Source organism: Gouania willdenowi, chromosome 16 (assembly GCF_900634775.1).
Source record: "Gouania willdenowi chromosome 16, fGouWil2.1, whole genome shotgun sequence".
Classification (NCBI taxonomy): Eukaryota; Metazoa; Chordata; class Actinopteri; order Blenniiformes; family Gobiesocidae; genus Gouania; species Gouania willdenowi.
The window spans coordinates 15,828,325-15,845,583 of record NC_041059.1 but is presented as its reverse complement, the minus strand read 5'-3'; the positions used below and the strand labels follow the sequence as shown (position 1 = coordinate 15,845,583).

The 17,259-nt window shown below is 38.2% G+C and overlaps 1 protein-coding gene across 1 annotated transcript in view; it reads right to left on the bottom strand.

Moving 5' to 3' along the window:
* Nucleotides 1–8,083, bottom strand: part of znf804b (zinc finger protein 804B) — a 43,373-nt gene extending 35,290 nt beyond the window's left edge. Inside the window, 2 exon segments of the mRNA XM_028471824.1 lie at nt 7,643–7,699; nt 7,701–8,083. Coding sequence (XP_028327625.1) covers nt 7,643–7,699; nt 7,701–7,763 — 120 coding nt within the window. The 5' untranslated portion in view covers nt 7,764–8,083.
* Between the last annotated feature and the right edge of the window lie 9,176 nt (nt 8,084–17,259).

The following is a 17,259-nucleotide window of genomic DNA, read 5'->3' as shown; positions in this document are numbered from 1 at the left end:
TCCCTACAGTTGTCCGTTTTTCATAACTCTTAATAAGGTTGAATGAATGACTTTAGTGTGTCTTTTGCTTTCTACCAAAGCGTGGCTTTCCAGATGGTTCATTAAACCTCTCCTAATCATCAAACACTATCACTAACTGAAAGTGAGCATGTTTGCTAGTGTGTGAGCAGGTGATTATCTGATGCTGCTTACTCTAATGACCACACTGGCAAACATCTGTCCCAAGGTAACATACAAAATGGGAGGGTGGCCATCTGCTGTCTTCTGTGCAGGTATGTAGGAATCTGTGAATGCTGTGGTGCCACATCCAACACCAGACTCTGTTTTTCCAAAGTGTCCACATCTCCTACTGAAATGCTTTACATCAAAATAGACAAACCTCATGCTTGTGTAACCAAATACTCAGCGATAGCCCAATGCTCTCCAAACATACTCTCACACATCCACTCAGAGTCTAGGCAGGTCAAATCAGCTCTGTCCTTATCCGTATCCCTGTCCTTCATCATTCCTTTCATGTTTGTCAAACATGGCGTGAGTAATTTCAAATGCTTACAAAGTTGAAGTTGTAACAGTGAAGCTGTGAAAACTGTTTCCAGTTGGTGCAGCTAGGACAGACACTAATAGATGACTTATTTTTTATTGGTAGCTGGAATAACGATGATCTCCATTTCAGACGAACAAGCATCACAAAGATTGAGGCATCAATGCATAGGTGGAGATGAACATGCTCTACATTCCCCCTTCCCCGAGGGCGTGCTGCACCGCTGTTCAGATACTGACAGCGTATGTCACAGAAAGCAACAAGTTCATTTACAAGTTAAATAACAGAGCACAAACAAACAGGATGACACTTTTCTATTTCGAAAAAAAAAATGTAACCAAGGTGGTTTTGATGGGAATAAAATAATAAATCAGAGAACGAGGTTGAAGAAAGTCAGAGTATAGAGTGCATTCCTCTCTGGGGAACCATCCTGGTTATCAAGTAGAGGTTATTATGCTATGAAGCGCTAATGAATTCATTAGCTAAATGAAATGTCAATAAAGACTTGAGAGAGTGTTAAAATCAATGCCAACCATCTTTCCATCACCTACTTCCCTCTCTCTCCAATCCTATCTCACCCATCAGTCCCAATAACACACACACACACACCCACACACACACATCTGCAGTGTTGGGTGTAAACTGTGATGTAGGACATTAGCAGTGATCAGTGGGAGCACTTTGCAGCGGTCAGCAGGAAAAGCCCAGTCATACTGGAGTTTAGCATTCAGAAGCACTCACCTGCACTCTCAAACTGCTCCGCAAGGGCCTAATGGTGTGTGTGTGTGTGTGTGTGTGTGTGTGTGTGTGCGTGTGCTCATGTGTGACTACAACATAAAGACCTTTAAGACTGAACCTGTGAGAAAACACCACTCAACATCCAAGTTATAACAGAAAAGATTTCCTTCATATGTTCAACAGAAAGGGACCTTCTAGAACCAATGTACAAAGGGACAATTAAATTGTGAATTAAAAAAAAAGGAATTACCTTTTATTCCATTTGAGTATTTTTCCAAGTTTAATCTTTTGCACAAACGCACACAAAGGAGTCGTTGACGTTTTGTGAAAATTTCTTTTACACATTTTCAAGGATAGTTCAGAGAACTTGCCTTCCATTGGGCAGCGAGTGCTAAATATCTCAAAAGCACAAGTGTAAACCTTTTTTTATGTAATGGCTGGTGCCCTCTCCTCCTCTCATTATTTTTAATAAATCAGTTTAAACATTGGGTGTGTGGTTGGTCCAGGATCATCCCTTTTTTCGATAAGTTTGGCAAGAGTGTCCTTTTTGTGTGTGATTGATTTCATTGATATAATTGATATACTGTAATAAACTCTTTGGAAACCTCCTCCTTTAAAGATGGCATTTATAGTATTTATTTGTTATGGCATCCAAACCTGTCAAGCCTTAGGTTAGGTTTTGTGTGGAGGGCTGCAACATTTAGGGTTATTTTCCTTTTAAAAGCAAAGCTGGTCATTAAGACAACATCGTACAGTTACAACAGTAAAACTAAGTTGGAAACAAGCTTAAATATAATTGGCCAGAAACTGTTCTTCTGGCTTATTTCCAATAAAAACAATGGAGTCAGCTTTGCCAGATTGTCCATTTAAAACTCAGTTTTGTGGGCAAACAGTGTGAGCACCTGTTTAGATTTAGTCAATTAAAAGCTAAATGGAATGTTTTTAGGAGGTTTCAGTGTTTTCAGAGACAGTTTTGTGATAAAAAAACAAAAACAAAACAAAAAACAGTCTATACACACTGTTGAGGTCTTGGCAAAACAGGTGGGACCAAAAAACACCAAGTAAATGCACCTGAGGTTGAGGTTTGTTAACGACTATAACAATAATCTAAAAAGCTCTGTTGTTATAGCACACATATGACTTTCAGTCTACACTGTGCATGTTCCTACTTTACTAGTTGAAATAAAGCTGTAGTGCTGTATGTAAGTTTTTATTAGCTTAATTTGGTTAAAAATCCATAATCACCTTAGAGCATATTGAAATTCAAAGGATTTTCATGGGAAATGGGACCTCTGCACCTTCTCTTGCCACTGTATAAGACCTTTATAAATCCAGGAGCGTGACGTGACCTTTCAGCCAATCAGAGGTCTTTTTTACAAACAGAGTGCTCCATGAACTTTTTTGGGGTGTTACTATTGGTTGCTCGACTAAAGTCAAAGCACGTTCTCGTCCTCCGTAGTAAAGTGTTCAAAAACATTTTTGATCGTACTGTTTGATGTATAATCGCAACACAATACAACATACACATACCAACAATATTCCTTCAAGCCAGACATCTTTTATAATCAATCGAGGTCTAACAATGTGACCTAATGCTGCGTTCCAAGCAACTCAGAACTCTGACTTTTCCGACCTACTTGAAAAAGTGACTTGGAACGCAATCTGAAGTCAGAGCTCCTACTCGGTGAAGTCAGGGGAGAACATCGAGATCATTCACTAGTCAGGTTTGAGATACTTTGACGTTCTGCCGCTGAAGTTGGTTGAACTAGAGATCGGAATTTTCAACTCACAAAAACGCTGAGTTCCGATTTTCCTTGAGTGCAGATTTACATGTTTCTCTGTCAGCTTGATTGGCTGCATTCTGATCCACACCACAAATATCAAGGTCATGAGTTATGATTTGTTGGCTTGAACAGCTTTAATATTTATGAATGTCGGCCCCGACACTGCCAATTATCAGAACAAATTCACTCTTTACACACTTCAGACCACAGGATAATATTATAGGATAATCTTCTAAAACATAAAATAATCTGGCATTCCCTTGGTTGGGAAGGGGAAAAATCGGGACAAAACAACACAATTATGTGTATACTCGTCTTAAGTGTGTCTGAGGCTACAATTTGATTTAAATGACTCCAAAGACTTCCTTACACAAATTAGTAACAAATATGTATTATTCAGCTTTAGAACTATAATCTAAAGTGCATTAGTGTGATCAGTTGTGTATCACTTTAGGGGAAATTAAACCCTGCAGTGCCCATAGTTAGGAATTTGATTGTTTTCCTTACAATTGAATGGCAACTCCAGGAAGCACAAGGTTTAGCATCCTTGGTTATTATGTCAGTTCTCGGGTAACAGTGACCTGAAAAAAACAAGTCTTGAAAATGAATATGTCAAGAAAATTTCGAGATGCTACGACCACTGGAAGATGCCATTTGAGTTAAGTAATAATAAGCCTATAGATAATCTATATTTAATATCATACTTTATTGTGCCTGTACTACATTTCTGGATAATGTGTGGACACCAATGAGCACCTTTGCAAGCCAAATGACAAATCATTTGGCTGGCCTCTTCTTTGTCCCCTGATGATGGCTCAATATTCATAGCAAACTGCTTGGCTTTCAATAAACACAGCAGTGTTTTTGTGCCACAAAATTGTTGTTTCAGGGTAATTGTTAAAGGCATATGTTTAAATGCCATCTCATTTACATAAACACTCTTCAGCTCCCTGCGGAATCAATGAAAACACAAGGGTGCAAATGCAGAGTAAAAGCCACATACACACACGCACATTCTGGTGCGTTAGCACTCCCGCTGACACTGTGCTGTATAGCCAACGCTTCATCTGTTTCCTGCATCGGCAGTGAAATATACATCAAAGTGTATGCATCAAAGCATGCATGTACATGAGGCAATCCTATGCTACAAAAGAAAAAGAGAGGACTATCAAATATGTGTGGAGGGTAAAGATATGACCAGATTTACAGAGGGGTATCTGTAAAAACTAAATGAAAGTATGTATCAGGTTGAATCCATCTCAATACATTACGCATCTTCACACACAGTTTTTCTTTTTTGCTGTTACATCTTGACTCCTGTCCTTTCTCAATGCTGACACAGAGAACAAAGGAAACTCTTTGAAGTGTTAATAGGAGTTTGAAGAATGATTCACAAGTGATGATTAAGCACTAATATGCATACCTAACTCAAACAATGGGCATATCCAAGAGACCTATCGCAATGACTCATTTTCAACCTAGTAATGAGCAAAACTCTCAAACCAAACATAGCACAGTTCACCAAAGGGAAGCGAAAAAAAAGCAGGCCCTTTAAACAAAAGAGGGTTACTTGTGGAGGAGAAAGCAGCCTCAGTGTTCAGACAGTTGTTCTATTTCTACAGAGTGTTTTCTTAATGCTGAAATGCCTTATCAAAGTGAAGACACATGAACTTACCCCTGACAAATCCCAGCAGTAACACTCTTTGTACTGCAGGGATCTGAGCCAAATCAAAGAGGATCTAGCTGGTGCGCCGAGTGGAATGCAGCCTTTAGAACAGCGTGGACATAAGCAAAAGATGTTGCTCAGCATGTTTGAAGGGATGTGTTTAAACTCACATGATCCTAGCTCAAGGACTGTTTCACCTAAATCAAGAGGTCACTTGTAAACTACTTGACCACAATAACAGGTTGTTTATCATACTGACAGGCTCATATATCATAGCCTGTCCAACATAATAAGGATAAATTTAAAACTGTCATTGTTTTTAACTCCGTGACCTTTCGATGTCTTCTTTGCCAGCAATCTGCAAAATGTCAACATGTGAATTTATGTTATTTGGAAGTCCACGGTCGTAAATAATATATTTTGTGTCAGGAAAGACATTTTTCAAACACATCCAGAAAGAAAAAAAATGCTTGGACCATATTTTAACTGTACAGTGTGGCCACCCTATTGGAGCCAACAAGGGCCCCAAGCTGCTATTGAGTCAGTATTTTTCCCTGAGATGCTTGAGCAAGCTAAATGGTTGAAGCTTGATACTTCTGTTGAAAGAAATCCTCTGAGCCCCCAGCTGATCCTTTTATTTGCTTGAGTGGTTTACTTGACAGCATTTCTTTTTAGAGTGATACTTGATGGAAGTTTGGATTTGAATCACAACAGCACCCCAGCACGTATCAATGTCAGATCTGACTTGAAGATTCAAGATCTAAGTTCTATTATTCAAACTTGTCCGCCTTTGACGCTGGTCTAGGTTTATTTCTTATAACGGAGGGAAAGAAAATCCAAGCGGTGCTTGAAAATTCATGTGAACCATGTCGTTTTCAAGAAGAGAACTGTGGTTTCAGTTTAGTGAACGTTTGTCTGTCACGTTGGCACAGCTTGCTTAACGATTTAATAAAGATGAGACATGGGTTACGCTACGCATCTTGTTCTTTTTTCCTGTCTGCCAAGTTAATGTCTCTAGTCGAAAATATATTATGCATAATTATAGACAAGAAATAGCATAGATTTACATAAGAGCGTAAGGTCAATGTCTTTCATGTTCTTTATGGTGCAAGTGTTTTTAAGCAGGCCTGTGTTTTCCACTGCTGTAATACAGGTTGGATAATAAAATAAGGATGTCTAATTATTCCATCATATTCACATTGAGTTCAATTGGTCAAATCAACATTACATATGAAATGCAGTACACATTAGAAGAAGGGGAGAAGAAAATGTACAGACTAAAGATAACGTGAGAAAAAAAAAATATCTAACCAAACATCTACTTCATCCATTCTCTAAGCATTGTATTTCAACTCCTCAGAAGCCTCTCAATATAAAATAAAATATATCACCCAAAATGTAAGAGGTTATTATAGAAACGTTAAAAAAAAAAATTCAAAGATTTTTCTAGAAAGGTCTTTTCACTTCTACCCCACCGAGGCAAGTTTTAATCCAGTGTTGAAATCAGTGGGCAAGACTTTAATAGAACAGTTAAAAAAGAAAGAAAGCTCCGTCCTTGCTATTTTGGATTCTATAAACATCTTTTCATGTAGTGCCAGCAACAATTTCTTTTGTTTTAGAACAAGGATACGATTTATCCTAATCTTGTCATTACGACTCATCCAATTAGATATTTTGGAAAGCCTTTATTTGATCTTAAGAAACATGAAATGTGTCATTCATGTTTTCTAAATCACAGATAATGGTTTAAGGCTCTGGACAAAAAAAACAAAACAGACCTGTATAACAGAACTATAATAAACTGATGACTATAGACATTATATGGGCACTATATGTTTCATGAAAATCCAACAAATTGAAGTATCTCTGCCACTCAGGATGTGTTTCCACCTTTCGCTGCACAGTGAACGCAAAGCGAACACGACAGGCTGGTAATGACAGGAGTACGAACAGATACATTCACAATTACACTAATACACATACCAGCTGCTCCTTTCCTCCTTTCTCATCAAACTTGTCATCAGCTCTGCCAGTTTGTCTTGTCTCACATTAAGGGCTTATGAGTAATATGCAATTACCACAGACCCCAAAACAGCTTTGTGATTAGTAACACATAAACGCCCCCCCACCCAAACACACAAAGAAATTAATACATTCCATTTAACGAAAGTGTTGTATTCTACAATTTTTTCACATATATATACTGTATATATATATATATATATACAGTAACACTTCTTAATTGATTCACATATTTATAGTATCTATTAGAGTTGGGTAAAAAAAACTGATTTAATTGATTTCGAATCAATTTCATTGACATTTTCTAAAATTGATTCAGAGGTGCTGAAATCCTTTTTTTTTTTTTTTTTGCATTCAGTGCATTCAGTATGGCAGATGGTGGACGCAGGTGAATCTCTGCAGGGTAAGATGCCCCAACTTAAGTCAGAAGTTTGGAACCATCTTACAAATATCCAAGTAAAATTTGAAAGATCAATCAATCGATACCGATTAGAAATCGTGATTTATCAATTCAGAACCCTAATAATCTTAATCGAATCGCTTCAGGAAATTGGCCATGATGCCCAGCTCTAGTATCTATACACATGTTTACCTGTGTTTGACTGCTTTTCTTGCTACACTTTTACCTCCAAACAACTAACATGCACAGCCATAAATAATGAACTTTGCATCAGATAATGACTTACTGGCCAAAACTGAGATATTGTTTTGACTAAATATAATTTTAACAGCCCAATGTAATCACTTAATACCTAAAGGTCAGATAAGTAATATGAGTTCACTCTTGTCCTGATCCAAATGGCTACATTTTCTGATACTTAGCTCAAGTCCCACACTTTTTCCTCTCGCACCTTCTCCAAAAAATACATCAAAGTTTGCATGTTCTCCTACCGGTGAGTCACTGTTTGGGCACAGTGGTCCTCTGAAGACCCCCTTGACGCGCCGAAAAGTGTCCGTTGCTCAGGTGTGTGGAGCTGAATAACCAGGTTGGTAACACGCGCCTGCACGCCATCCTGTGAGCTTATGGTGTGTGAGATCCATGCATGAACCAGGGTCCACTACCCTGGTCCCATAGAGAGGTCCCTGTGCGCGCCAAGTCTGGTCTGAGCAGGCAGGGAGGATGGATGGATGGACGGATGGACGGACGGACCAGCGGATGATGGAGGATGTCCCTCCCGCTTTCTGTTTGGAAGTCTTGGTGAGCACGGGAGGAAAGGTGGAGATGTGTGTGCGTGTGTGAAAAAGTGAGAGAGAGGAAAGGGAGAGTCACGCAGACCGCGCTCCGTACGCAGCCTGTCGTCTCAGTCTGCCTGGATGGAAGAAATGAATGAGTGTCTGTAGGGTCCCAGAAGAAAAGGGGATACACCCCCCCCCCCCCCCGCTCTCTCTCTCTCTCTCTCTCCCTGATTTTTAGTTCAGCCTCCCATCACTTCCTCATCTGCCTTGTTTCTTCGTTTTTCTCTCACTCTGCCTTTTTCAAGCATCACAGCCAAGCATTGCATCCATCACAACAAATATATCAAAAACTGTGGCATGTGCGTATTGACTGATGCATGTAAAAACAACAACAACAAAACATTTGAATTAACCCCCCCCCCCCCCCCAACATTTTCCTTGATCAAAATTTCTTAAAAATCGAAAAAAAAAACTAAGATTTGTTCTCAGTTTCAATCTTATTTTGAAAGTTGAATGTATTTATTATGTATTTGTAACCTTCTATTTTTAAATATCTGAAGAAAAAAAAAAAGAGTCTGCATTTAACATTTAATGGATGGTTCCACTTCAATAACTACAGGCTAAGATGTTGATTGTTGACACTTACACTGAACAGTAGTAAAAGCCTTTACTCACGCCCACCTTAAGGCAGGCATATGCTGTGCATTTTTGGGCCAATTTTGAGCTGATTTTTCACTCTGCGTCTATTTTTGGGATCGGGCCACGTCTCGGCTAAATTGTGTGTCGTGCATCGTGCAGTATACATGTGGTCATGAGGAGCGATTAACATCGGACGACCAGCTCCTGATCAGCAATCGTATCGTCTCAAGAAAATCAAACATGTTTGAAATCCTCGTCTCTCTCGTGAGGATATAGCACTGTTGAAGCAGTGCCATGTACCGGCTTACCTCAAACTTCTTCTTCTTCTTCTTCTTCTTCTTCTTCTTCTTCTCCTCCTCCTTCTTCTTCTTCTTCTTCTTCTTCTTCTTCTTCTTCTTCTTCTTCTTCTTCTTCTTCTTCTTCTTCTTCTTCTTCTTCTTCTTCATTTTAGGTTGCATTTCCGGAAACAAGACCCAGATGTTTTGTGTATGGATGTACAATGTGAGCAGTCAGATCGCGTCAGAGTGTCGGTCCGTATAGTGTGAGAACATGAATTGTGAGCTGCGAACATTCGCACTTCGAACAATTTGAGCTGAAGCTGAGCACAACGATTAAAAAAATAGTACAGCGTATGCCCATGTTTAGGCAAGCCAAGATCAATATCTGCATAATTTGATTCTTGTTTACATGGTTTTAGATCTACGAGGCTTAACATGTTACATAGTAGATTATTTACATTGTCTCAAGATTGTGGAAAGTCAGGCCACTGGAATTATATTTTGGAATTATCTGCTGTTCTCTCTTGAGTGGAAAGGACTTTCAATGTCATTGTTCACTGACTTGTGGGTAATCGCTCATTTTTCCCTGTTTGTTGTAATAATGAGACGTCATCAGCTGGTGAAAGCAACACTGATGTGTTGACATCATGTTCATTCCTCCATCAAACATCTACAACTCAACTGATTTAATTCCATGTAATGAAGCAGTATGTTTGAGTTTGGCTCTTTTCTCACTGCCTCACTGTTCTGTATTTGAATGGGAAATGCAATAATTCAGCATTTTTTTTTTTTTTTGAAACAAGTAATTAAAATTGTTTAAATTCTAATGCAATTTTAAACTGTACTTTTCCTTCCTCATGACAAAGACGTTGTAACCCAATCAGAGACCCAATTCCCCATCCTTTTGATGAACAGTGGAGCCTGGTTTCTAGTTTTTTAGTGCGCTCTCCAACCATTACAAATGGGCTGAAATGACAGTGAAGATGTTGAGTACTCCACCTAATCATTCTGACACCAATCCACATTTACTCCAGCTGCCAGTAAGAACAACTCACAGTCATTTCAGCCATTAAAACACCTGTTAAACTTTCCTGAGTGGCCCCCCCATTAGGCCTTATGACTCTCTCTTCCTGCTTTCTGTGGGAAACTCTCCAATGTCTTGTGAAAAAGAAATATCTTAAAAACAAAAAAGAAGTGCAGTAAACATGAAATCATATATATATATATATATATATATATATATATATATATATATATATATATATATATAAAGATGAGCCTGCATTACAAAACTGAAATTAAACTACATATTCACTGCCATTAGAATGCAATAAAACTTGCAACGTAAATCATATATGATAAAAATCTATTGTTTAAATGTTACAAAAGGGAATCAGTACCAAAATGATCACAGGGAAAAATGACTTGGCGGAAACAATCCTGCATCTCCTGATAGACAGACAACTCTCTTAACCACAAGTACATATCCCAGGCTCATTTTTCTTGGGTAGTTGATCATTGGCAAGGTTGTAATATGATATGATGTTGTGATATTTCTGTTTTTTGAGTGTTACATACAGGTCATAACAAAACAAGATGCAAGAGGATGCCAACTCAAATCTCGCCTTGCGTGCCTAATTGGCTTTGTCTCTTAGATGAAGAACAGGACTGGAAACATGGCTCACTAGGGATGTAACGATTCACTCAACTCCCGATACGATTCACGATACTGGGTTCACGATACGATTCTCTCACGATTTATTTTACAAAATGGGAATGTAGACAAATTTTTTTTTTGGGAAAAAAACTAGAAAATGCTGTACTATTTTCCTTTTATTTTTCATTGTCAAAAGAATTCCTTGATAAACTATTCAAAACAATGCAATTTAACTAAAAATAAATCTTGAATGAAATAAATAAAGGAATAACACAAATGAAAATGAAGCCTATTAATTTAAATTCTGGTTCTATAATAAACAATGCAAAACTGCATAATAGTTCTTTTTATTTTAAAAGTGCAACTGAAAATGTATTTTGTGCCTTAACAATTCGACTTTAAAAAAAAAAATCGTGATTGCATTGATTTACGTCATATTTGTTTGGACCAGCAGAGGGCGCTGGTAACACAGTGGTCGGTTGGCATGCAGATATCTTGCAGTGAAGAAGAGAAGCTATGCTAGCAGACAGAGCTAATAGAAAAACGTTTACAGATATTCAAGTAATATTACAGATATTATTTTGGTGCTAAAGGGGTAATGAATCATTTATTAACATATTTAAAAGTAGAAGGCAGCCAGAAAGAAAGTATTAGCAGACTCTGCCCGCTTTTACAAGTGTAGGCGGCGTGTTTAAAAAAAGTACTGCGATTCAATTTTCAGAAAATCGCTATCAATCGTGATACCTATGAATCGAATCAAATGTCCCCAGTTGTAAATGACCCATTGCTTCAAGCAAACCCTTAACATGTAGGTATTTTGCCAGCTTTAACGTGTAAGGCAGTTAAAAATCAATTCATAGGTATCACTGTTCAAATTGATTCTGTGAAAATTGAATTGCAGTACTTTTTTTAAACAGCAGAGGACGCAATCCAGAAGTGTTGGCGGCGGGCGGAATCTGCTACGACTTTCTTTCTGGCCGCCTTCTACTCTTAAACATATTCATAAATGATTCCTTACCCCTTTAGCGCCGAAAGAATATCTGTAATATTACGTGAATATCTGTAAAAGTCACATTTTTCTTTTAGCTCTGTCCGCTAGCATAGCATCTCTTCTTCACTGCAAGATATCTGCATGCCAACCGACCGTGGGTTACCAGCGCCCTCTGCTGGTCCAAACAAATATTCTTCATTTGTATTATTCCTTTATTTATTTCATTCAAGATTTATTTTTAGTTAAATTGCATTGTTTTGAATAGTTTACCAAGGGATTATTTTGACAATGAAAAATAGAAGGAAAACAGTACAGTTTTTTTATAGTTTTGAACCCAAAAAAAAAAAGGAATATTTTTCAGTCATCATATGTCTACAGTCCCATTTTGTAAAATAAATCGTGAGAGAATCGTATCGTGAACCCAGTATCGTGAATCGTATCGGGAGTTGAGTGAATCGTTACATCCCTACCCATTGCTTCAAGAAAACCCTTAACGTGTTGGTATTTTGGCAGCTTTAACGTGCAGATAAAGTTTTCAATCTTTCTTTCATTTGAAAAAAGGCTTTCCCAATTTCCTCGAGTGGTCAGATGGTGAAAAACAATAACAAGCCGACACTTGATGGGGAGAGCTCCCTGTAACACAGCCAATCGACCAAATCCAGTCTGGAAAAAGACGGATCAGAAGATTTTTTTCTGTCAGACTGTGCCACCTTCCTGATATGATCCTTGTTTGAAACATAGATTACAAACACTATCATCTATGTCAGATCAGCACAAAATGTTCTGTGCAGCTCAGCTGGATAAATCTCACTGTTTATTAATACAATGAACAATATTAAGAAACTGGACAAAATAGTAGATTTAGAAACTAATTGCATCACAACTTACAGTTCATAGTAATGTGTAGAAAATCCTGAAATAAGTTTCTCAAAACATGCAAATCTGCCAAGGTGAGCAGTTAAACTGTGTGCTGACGTGCGCAATTATGTTTATGATTTTGTTGTTGTTGTATCTGTGGGTTAGAGGCGTGTGTCCTGTGATGTACTACCATGCTGTTCTTGCCCCCCTCCCTCCCTACACTCAGTAATATTTTAGCTCTTGTAGACTGTGAACCCATATATGGATATAGACGAGGATGGATAGATGAAAGGACTTATAAATACCGCTTGCACCATCAATATATTTGAGAAGAAGAAAATCTGCATTCACTTTTCTCCTATCAATTCACTCGAGCCATCTGGTGTCTGTCATGCAGTCCAAGAAGTTTTATTTTACTATTCCCTCTTCACCTTAAGAGGAAACAAATAATGTTGCTTTTGTAAGAATATGATTTACTCTGCCAGCATTTTAAGGTTTATGGTTCTTCATTGATATCTTGCCTGAAATAAATCATTATTTATTGTCTTTTTGGTGATTTCCTGTGAAAGGCCCAAACCTTCACACATCAAATTGCTACATCTAATCTGGTGATAATAAAGTGGTCTAGAGTCTACACATCAGGAGAGCTGATAACAACAGGCGTATGACTGACCTGACCGATAATTCAGTGTAATGTTTTAGATGTAGAATTGTTAACGACACAATGAGTCCTCATCTTACTGTCTCTTGGTAACAGCAACAGTAAAGGTCTCCTACACCAAAGCGCAGCTGGATAAAATATTTTTTTAAGTCCAACCAGCACTGAATAATGTATTTTTGAACAATATTCATGTTAAAAATCTTCATCTTTGCATATTCAATAACATGTACAGTATAATAACAAAACAGGTGCAATCTCTGAAGTACCTCCTTAACTTCCTTTCTGTTCCTGGTGTATTCATGACGGTTTGAAATTATGATATAATACAAAGACCAGGTATGAGAGTAGGAGCAGGAGACGGACAATGAATAACATGAGAAGCATGTGTGTGTGTGTGTGTGTGTTTTTTTAAGGCTTTTGCTAAGAGAGTGAATAAATGAGGAAGCAGGTAAACATTATTTCACAAGTAATGATTTTCAACAGAACAGAGTGGTATTGAGAAGGCAGTAAAGCGTGATTTATAACAAATACTGCACATTTTTATTGATACTGTTTCTGCTTTTATTTCATAAATTGACACAAACTCTGTTTGCAGTCCAGGGATGTTATTATTGGTAAGAGGTGGAAAATATTATACAGTTGCATGGATCAAACAGGCAATAGCAGGAGAAGAAGTTTCCAAGTGGATATAGTTAATTTAGTATGTGGATAAAAGTAATAAACTAAAGAGAAATAAACAGGGGGTTGAAAATTTACGCAGAAAAAAGCAGGCTAGACAAGCAGATAAACCAGTTAACATTCAGTGACCAGTTACACCTTAAAGAATAAACTAAGCTCAGAGGTTTTGGCTGACGTTCATCTCGGCTGGAAACTCAAAAAATGCCTTGATCATGGGCGGGGCTCCTGGAGCGGTAAAACACGCCTAGTCTATACCACGCAATCTCAAAAGAACAATCTATGCTATGCTAACTAGCTACTAAATACCCAATACACCTCTCCATTCACAATTCTCACAATCCAACCTACTCAACTTGATTGCAGAGTCGACAGGTGCTAGTTTTTATCTTAAGTGTGATGTAAGAAGCAACCAAAACATCATAAACCGCCATTCCAACCATCAGCAAAATTAAATTGTAATAGCCGGGTTTCAACCCATAAAGGGTAGTCACTCAATTTGAAACACCGGCTGCGTCTGAATAGTCCCTCCTATCACCTTTCCTATTCACTTTTCCTTAATCTCGTGGATGACGTCACGGGGGTTAAGGAAAGGTGTTAGGAGACTTCCTAAAGGAGGTAAAGAAAGGCCATCACGTTGTTTTGACAATCAGTCACTAGGTGGTGAAGGTTAGTGACATCTGCCGTGGTGAAAAAACTACAAATTACCAAAACTGGATTACTAAAAGCACATTTATAACACTTTCCCCTGTACCTCTAACTGCTGATATAATCTCAAAAAAACAGAAAAAAAAAAACAAAAATGAAAACAAGGTTTGAATGTAAATCAAAGGAAAAGAGGCTACCATGCTACGAGGAAACTAATGAGAATAGTTGCACACACTCACCTTCCACTCAGAAATCAACATTAATCCAAAATAAGTATGATTTATGAGCACGTTTGAAGATTTACGCATGATAATTAATGACAAATACACACACAAATAATAAAACGTGTGTAAATTGTGGATATATTTGTGGGTCTGACATACACGTGAAAGTAGTGGATGTATTTGTGAATCTGAGTGAAAAACACTTGACAATCTAAATACTTTTGAGCCAAATTTCCTCCCATAGTACCCAGATGTGGATGGACAGGACAGTAGAGTGCTATTAATTGTTAAACAATGTTATTTAAAAAAAAATCCAGAATAATTTGCAAATTAAAACTTTCTTTTTTGAAAACCAAACATCCTTAATGAGCGTATGTGATAAAGGAAATTAGGACTTAACAGCCTTATATGTGGGTTGTTGTACACTTAGAGCACTGATGTGTTACACTATAAGCATAACAGTGTGCCATTAGATTTGTGTTTACTTAGCTTCTTCATGATGTTATGCAATCCAGCGTGCGTGTGTGTGTGTGTGTGTGTGTGTGTGTGTGTGTGTGTGTGTGTGTGTGTTAGTGAGCACTAATGCAAATACAAGAAGCGAATAAAACTGCCACGACCCTTTGCATATGGGCCGAGTCATGCACCCATTGGTCTTGTACTGTAGATTGATGAGAATGGAATATTCTTTAATCTAAATGTAAATGGAAGTGAAATTTATCGGTGGGCGCTACGTAATTACCATTGGCACAATTTATTAGAGCTGTGTTTGTGTAAGGTGGAGAGCAAAAAAAAAAAAAAAAAGAATTGTGAGACAGAAGAGAGGGTAAAAGAGAAAATAAAGAGAATAAATGAGTGTGGAAAAAAGCCTCTTAGAGTGAGTGAATGATTTATATTTGATCTCAGTTTTATGGTTTAGTGGTAAAGGTGCTGAATCTGCAAAGCAAAAATGGAAGCAGAGAACAAGATCATGGTCAGAGACTGAAGTGGAACCCAGGAATACAGAGGTAAAGCAGAGAGGAGGGAAAGATGAAATATGGGGTGAGAGCAAGACTTCAGTCTGTCAGAGCTGACGACCTGGTTTTAGATGTGGACTTCATCTCGTGGGTGGTGGTCAATTAGTCACTCTCTGGTAAAGTGTTCTGATCTGTCTTTGATATATGACAGTGTACAAGAACAGCTTTATCCTGATGTGAACTCTGTAGCACAGCAAACTAGTGTCATATAGGTATAGATGCAAGAAAGACATGTATAGTTCATTAGGGTGTGCTGCTCATTCATCTGTATCTAGGAGACCCCACACTGCCTCATATATACCAAGAAAGTATGCATTCATTTTGGTTTTTCATTGATCAATTCATCATCCTTCTCGCTCTCTCTTTCTCTCTCTCGCTCTCTCTCATTTGTGTTTGTGTTGGATTATATTCATATCTTTGCTCAAATGTCTGTTCCTATAATTTGAGATGCAGTTTGCACACACATTGATATCAATTTATTTCACATATCTGGATATTTTCACCCTCTGCCTCCCTCTTTTCATCCACAACCCAAATGAAGCCCTTCTCACCTCCAATGGTCCGCTCCCTCGCAGTTAATCAGTGGAAATGTCTTTTCCAGATGAAAGTCATCTGATAGCCATCAGTGTTGGCGTGAATGCTTCGATACACAACACTGAACCCCAAATGAATCATTATGCATCTATAGTGTTTTTGTGCATCCTTCAGTTGTAGAAATGTCATCTTTTTGTGGGCTCTGCACTTATACGGCTTTGATCATCTGCTCTTGTTTGCTTTGTTGGCTTTGGTTTAAATGTTATTCACCGGATCAAAAGATTCCACTGCATCTGGCTGTCAGAAAGCGTATAAACATATTTTATATGTTTGTGACAGCTAGTAGACACATAGTTTAAATGGTGGCTATAAATTATAATTTTTTTGAATATCAGCGGTGCTGCATAAATAATACAGTAAATACGGTCCGTTGGCGAGGTCTGTATTTTGTCCCAGAGGAGTGCAGGAAAAACAAAGAGCCATTTTTAATCAAACAGGGTCGAAGACTCAAGAGTCCTCTCATCTACTGTTATTATACTTCTAAGAAATGACAGTTAAGATTAAATCTCTGCCCCCCAAAACCAATAACTGTGGAGATGCAGGGTGCAGAAGCTGAAGAGAATATGAAGCTGAGAGGAGAGGACGCTTGAAGAAATGGGGAGCTATCATATGCTCCAAGCGGCTTTAGAAAAGCTTTTATTTTGTCTGGCTGGATAACCCTCTGCTCTGGCTGCTGGCCAAGTCAAACTGCACCTAGCAGGGTCAGAGGAAGTGAGGTCATGTGAATCATGGAAGCAGTTAAAAATCCACTTGGCAGCAAATGGTAAATTTGTGTCTGAAGGTCACACATACATCAAACATCACCTAACGGTGAGAGATAGCCATGCTGCAAAGGGCTTAAAAAGATACTGACAGAGGAAAGATAGGGTAGAGGAACAAGATAAACATCTTCCATCTTTCACTCTTTTGTTCTTTTTGAATAGGGAACAGAAGGGCAGAGGGTGCAGGATAGAGAGGCTTGTCTAATGGATGGTCCACTGCAGGTGCTTTATAGTGCTGATCTTCAGCTTCAGCGATGCCACATCGATAGAAAGCCAGCGCTCCTCCGTTCATTTTGTCTTCTCTTCCATCCAAATGCACACAAACACATTTCA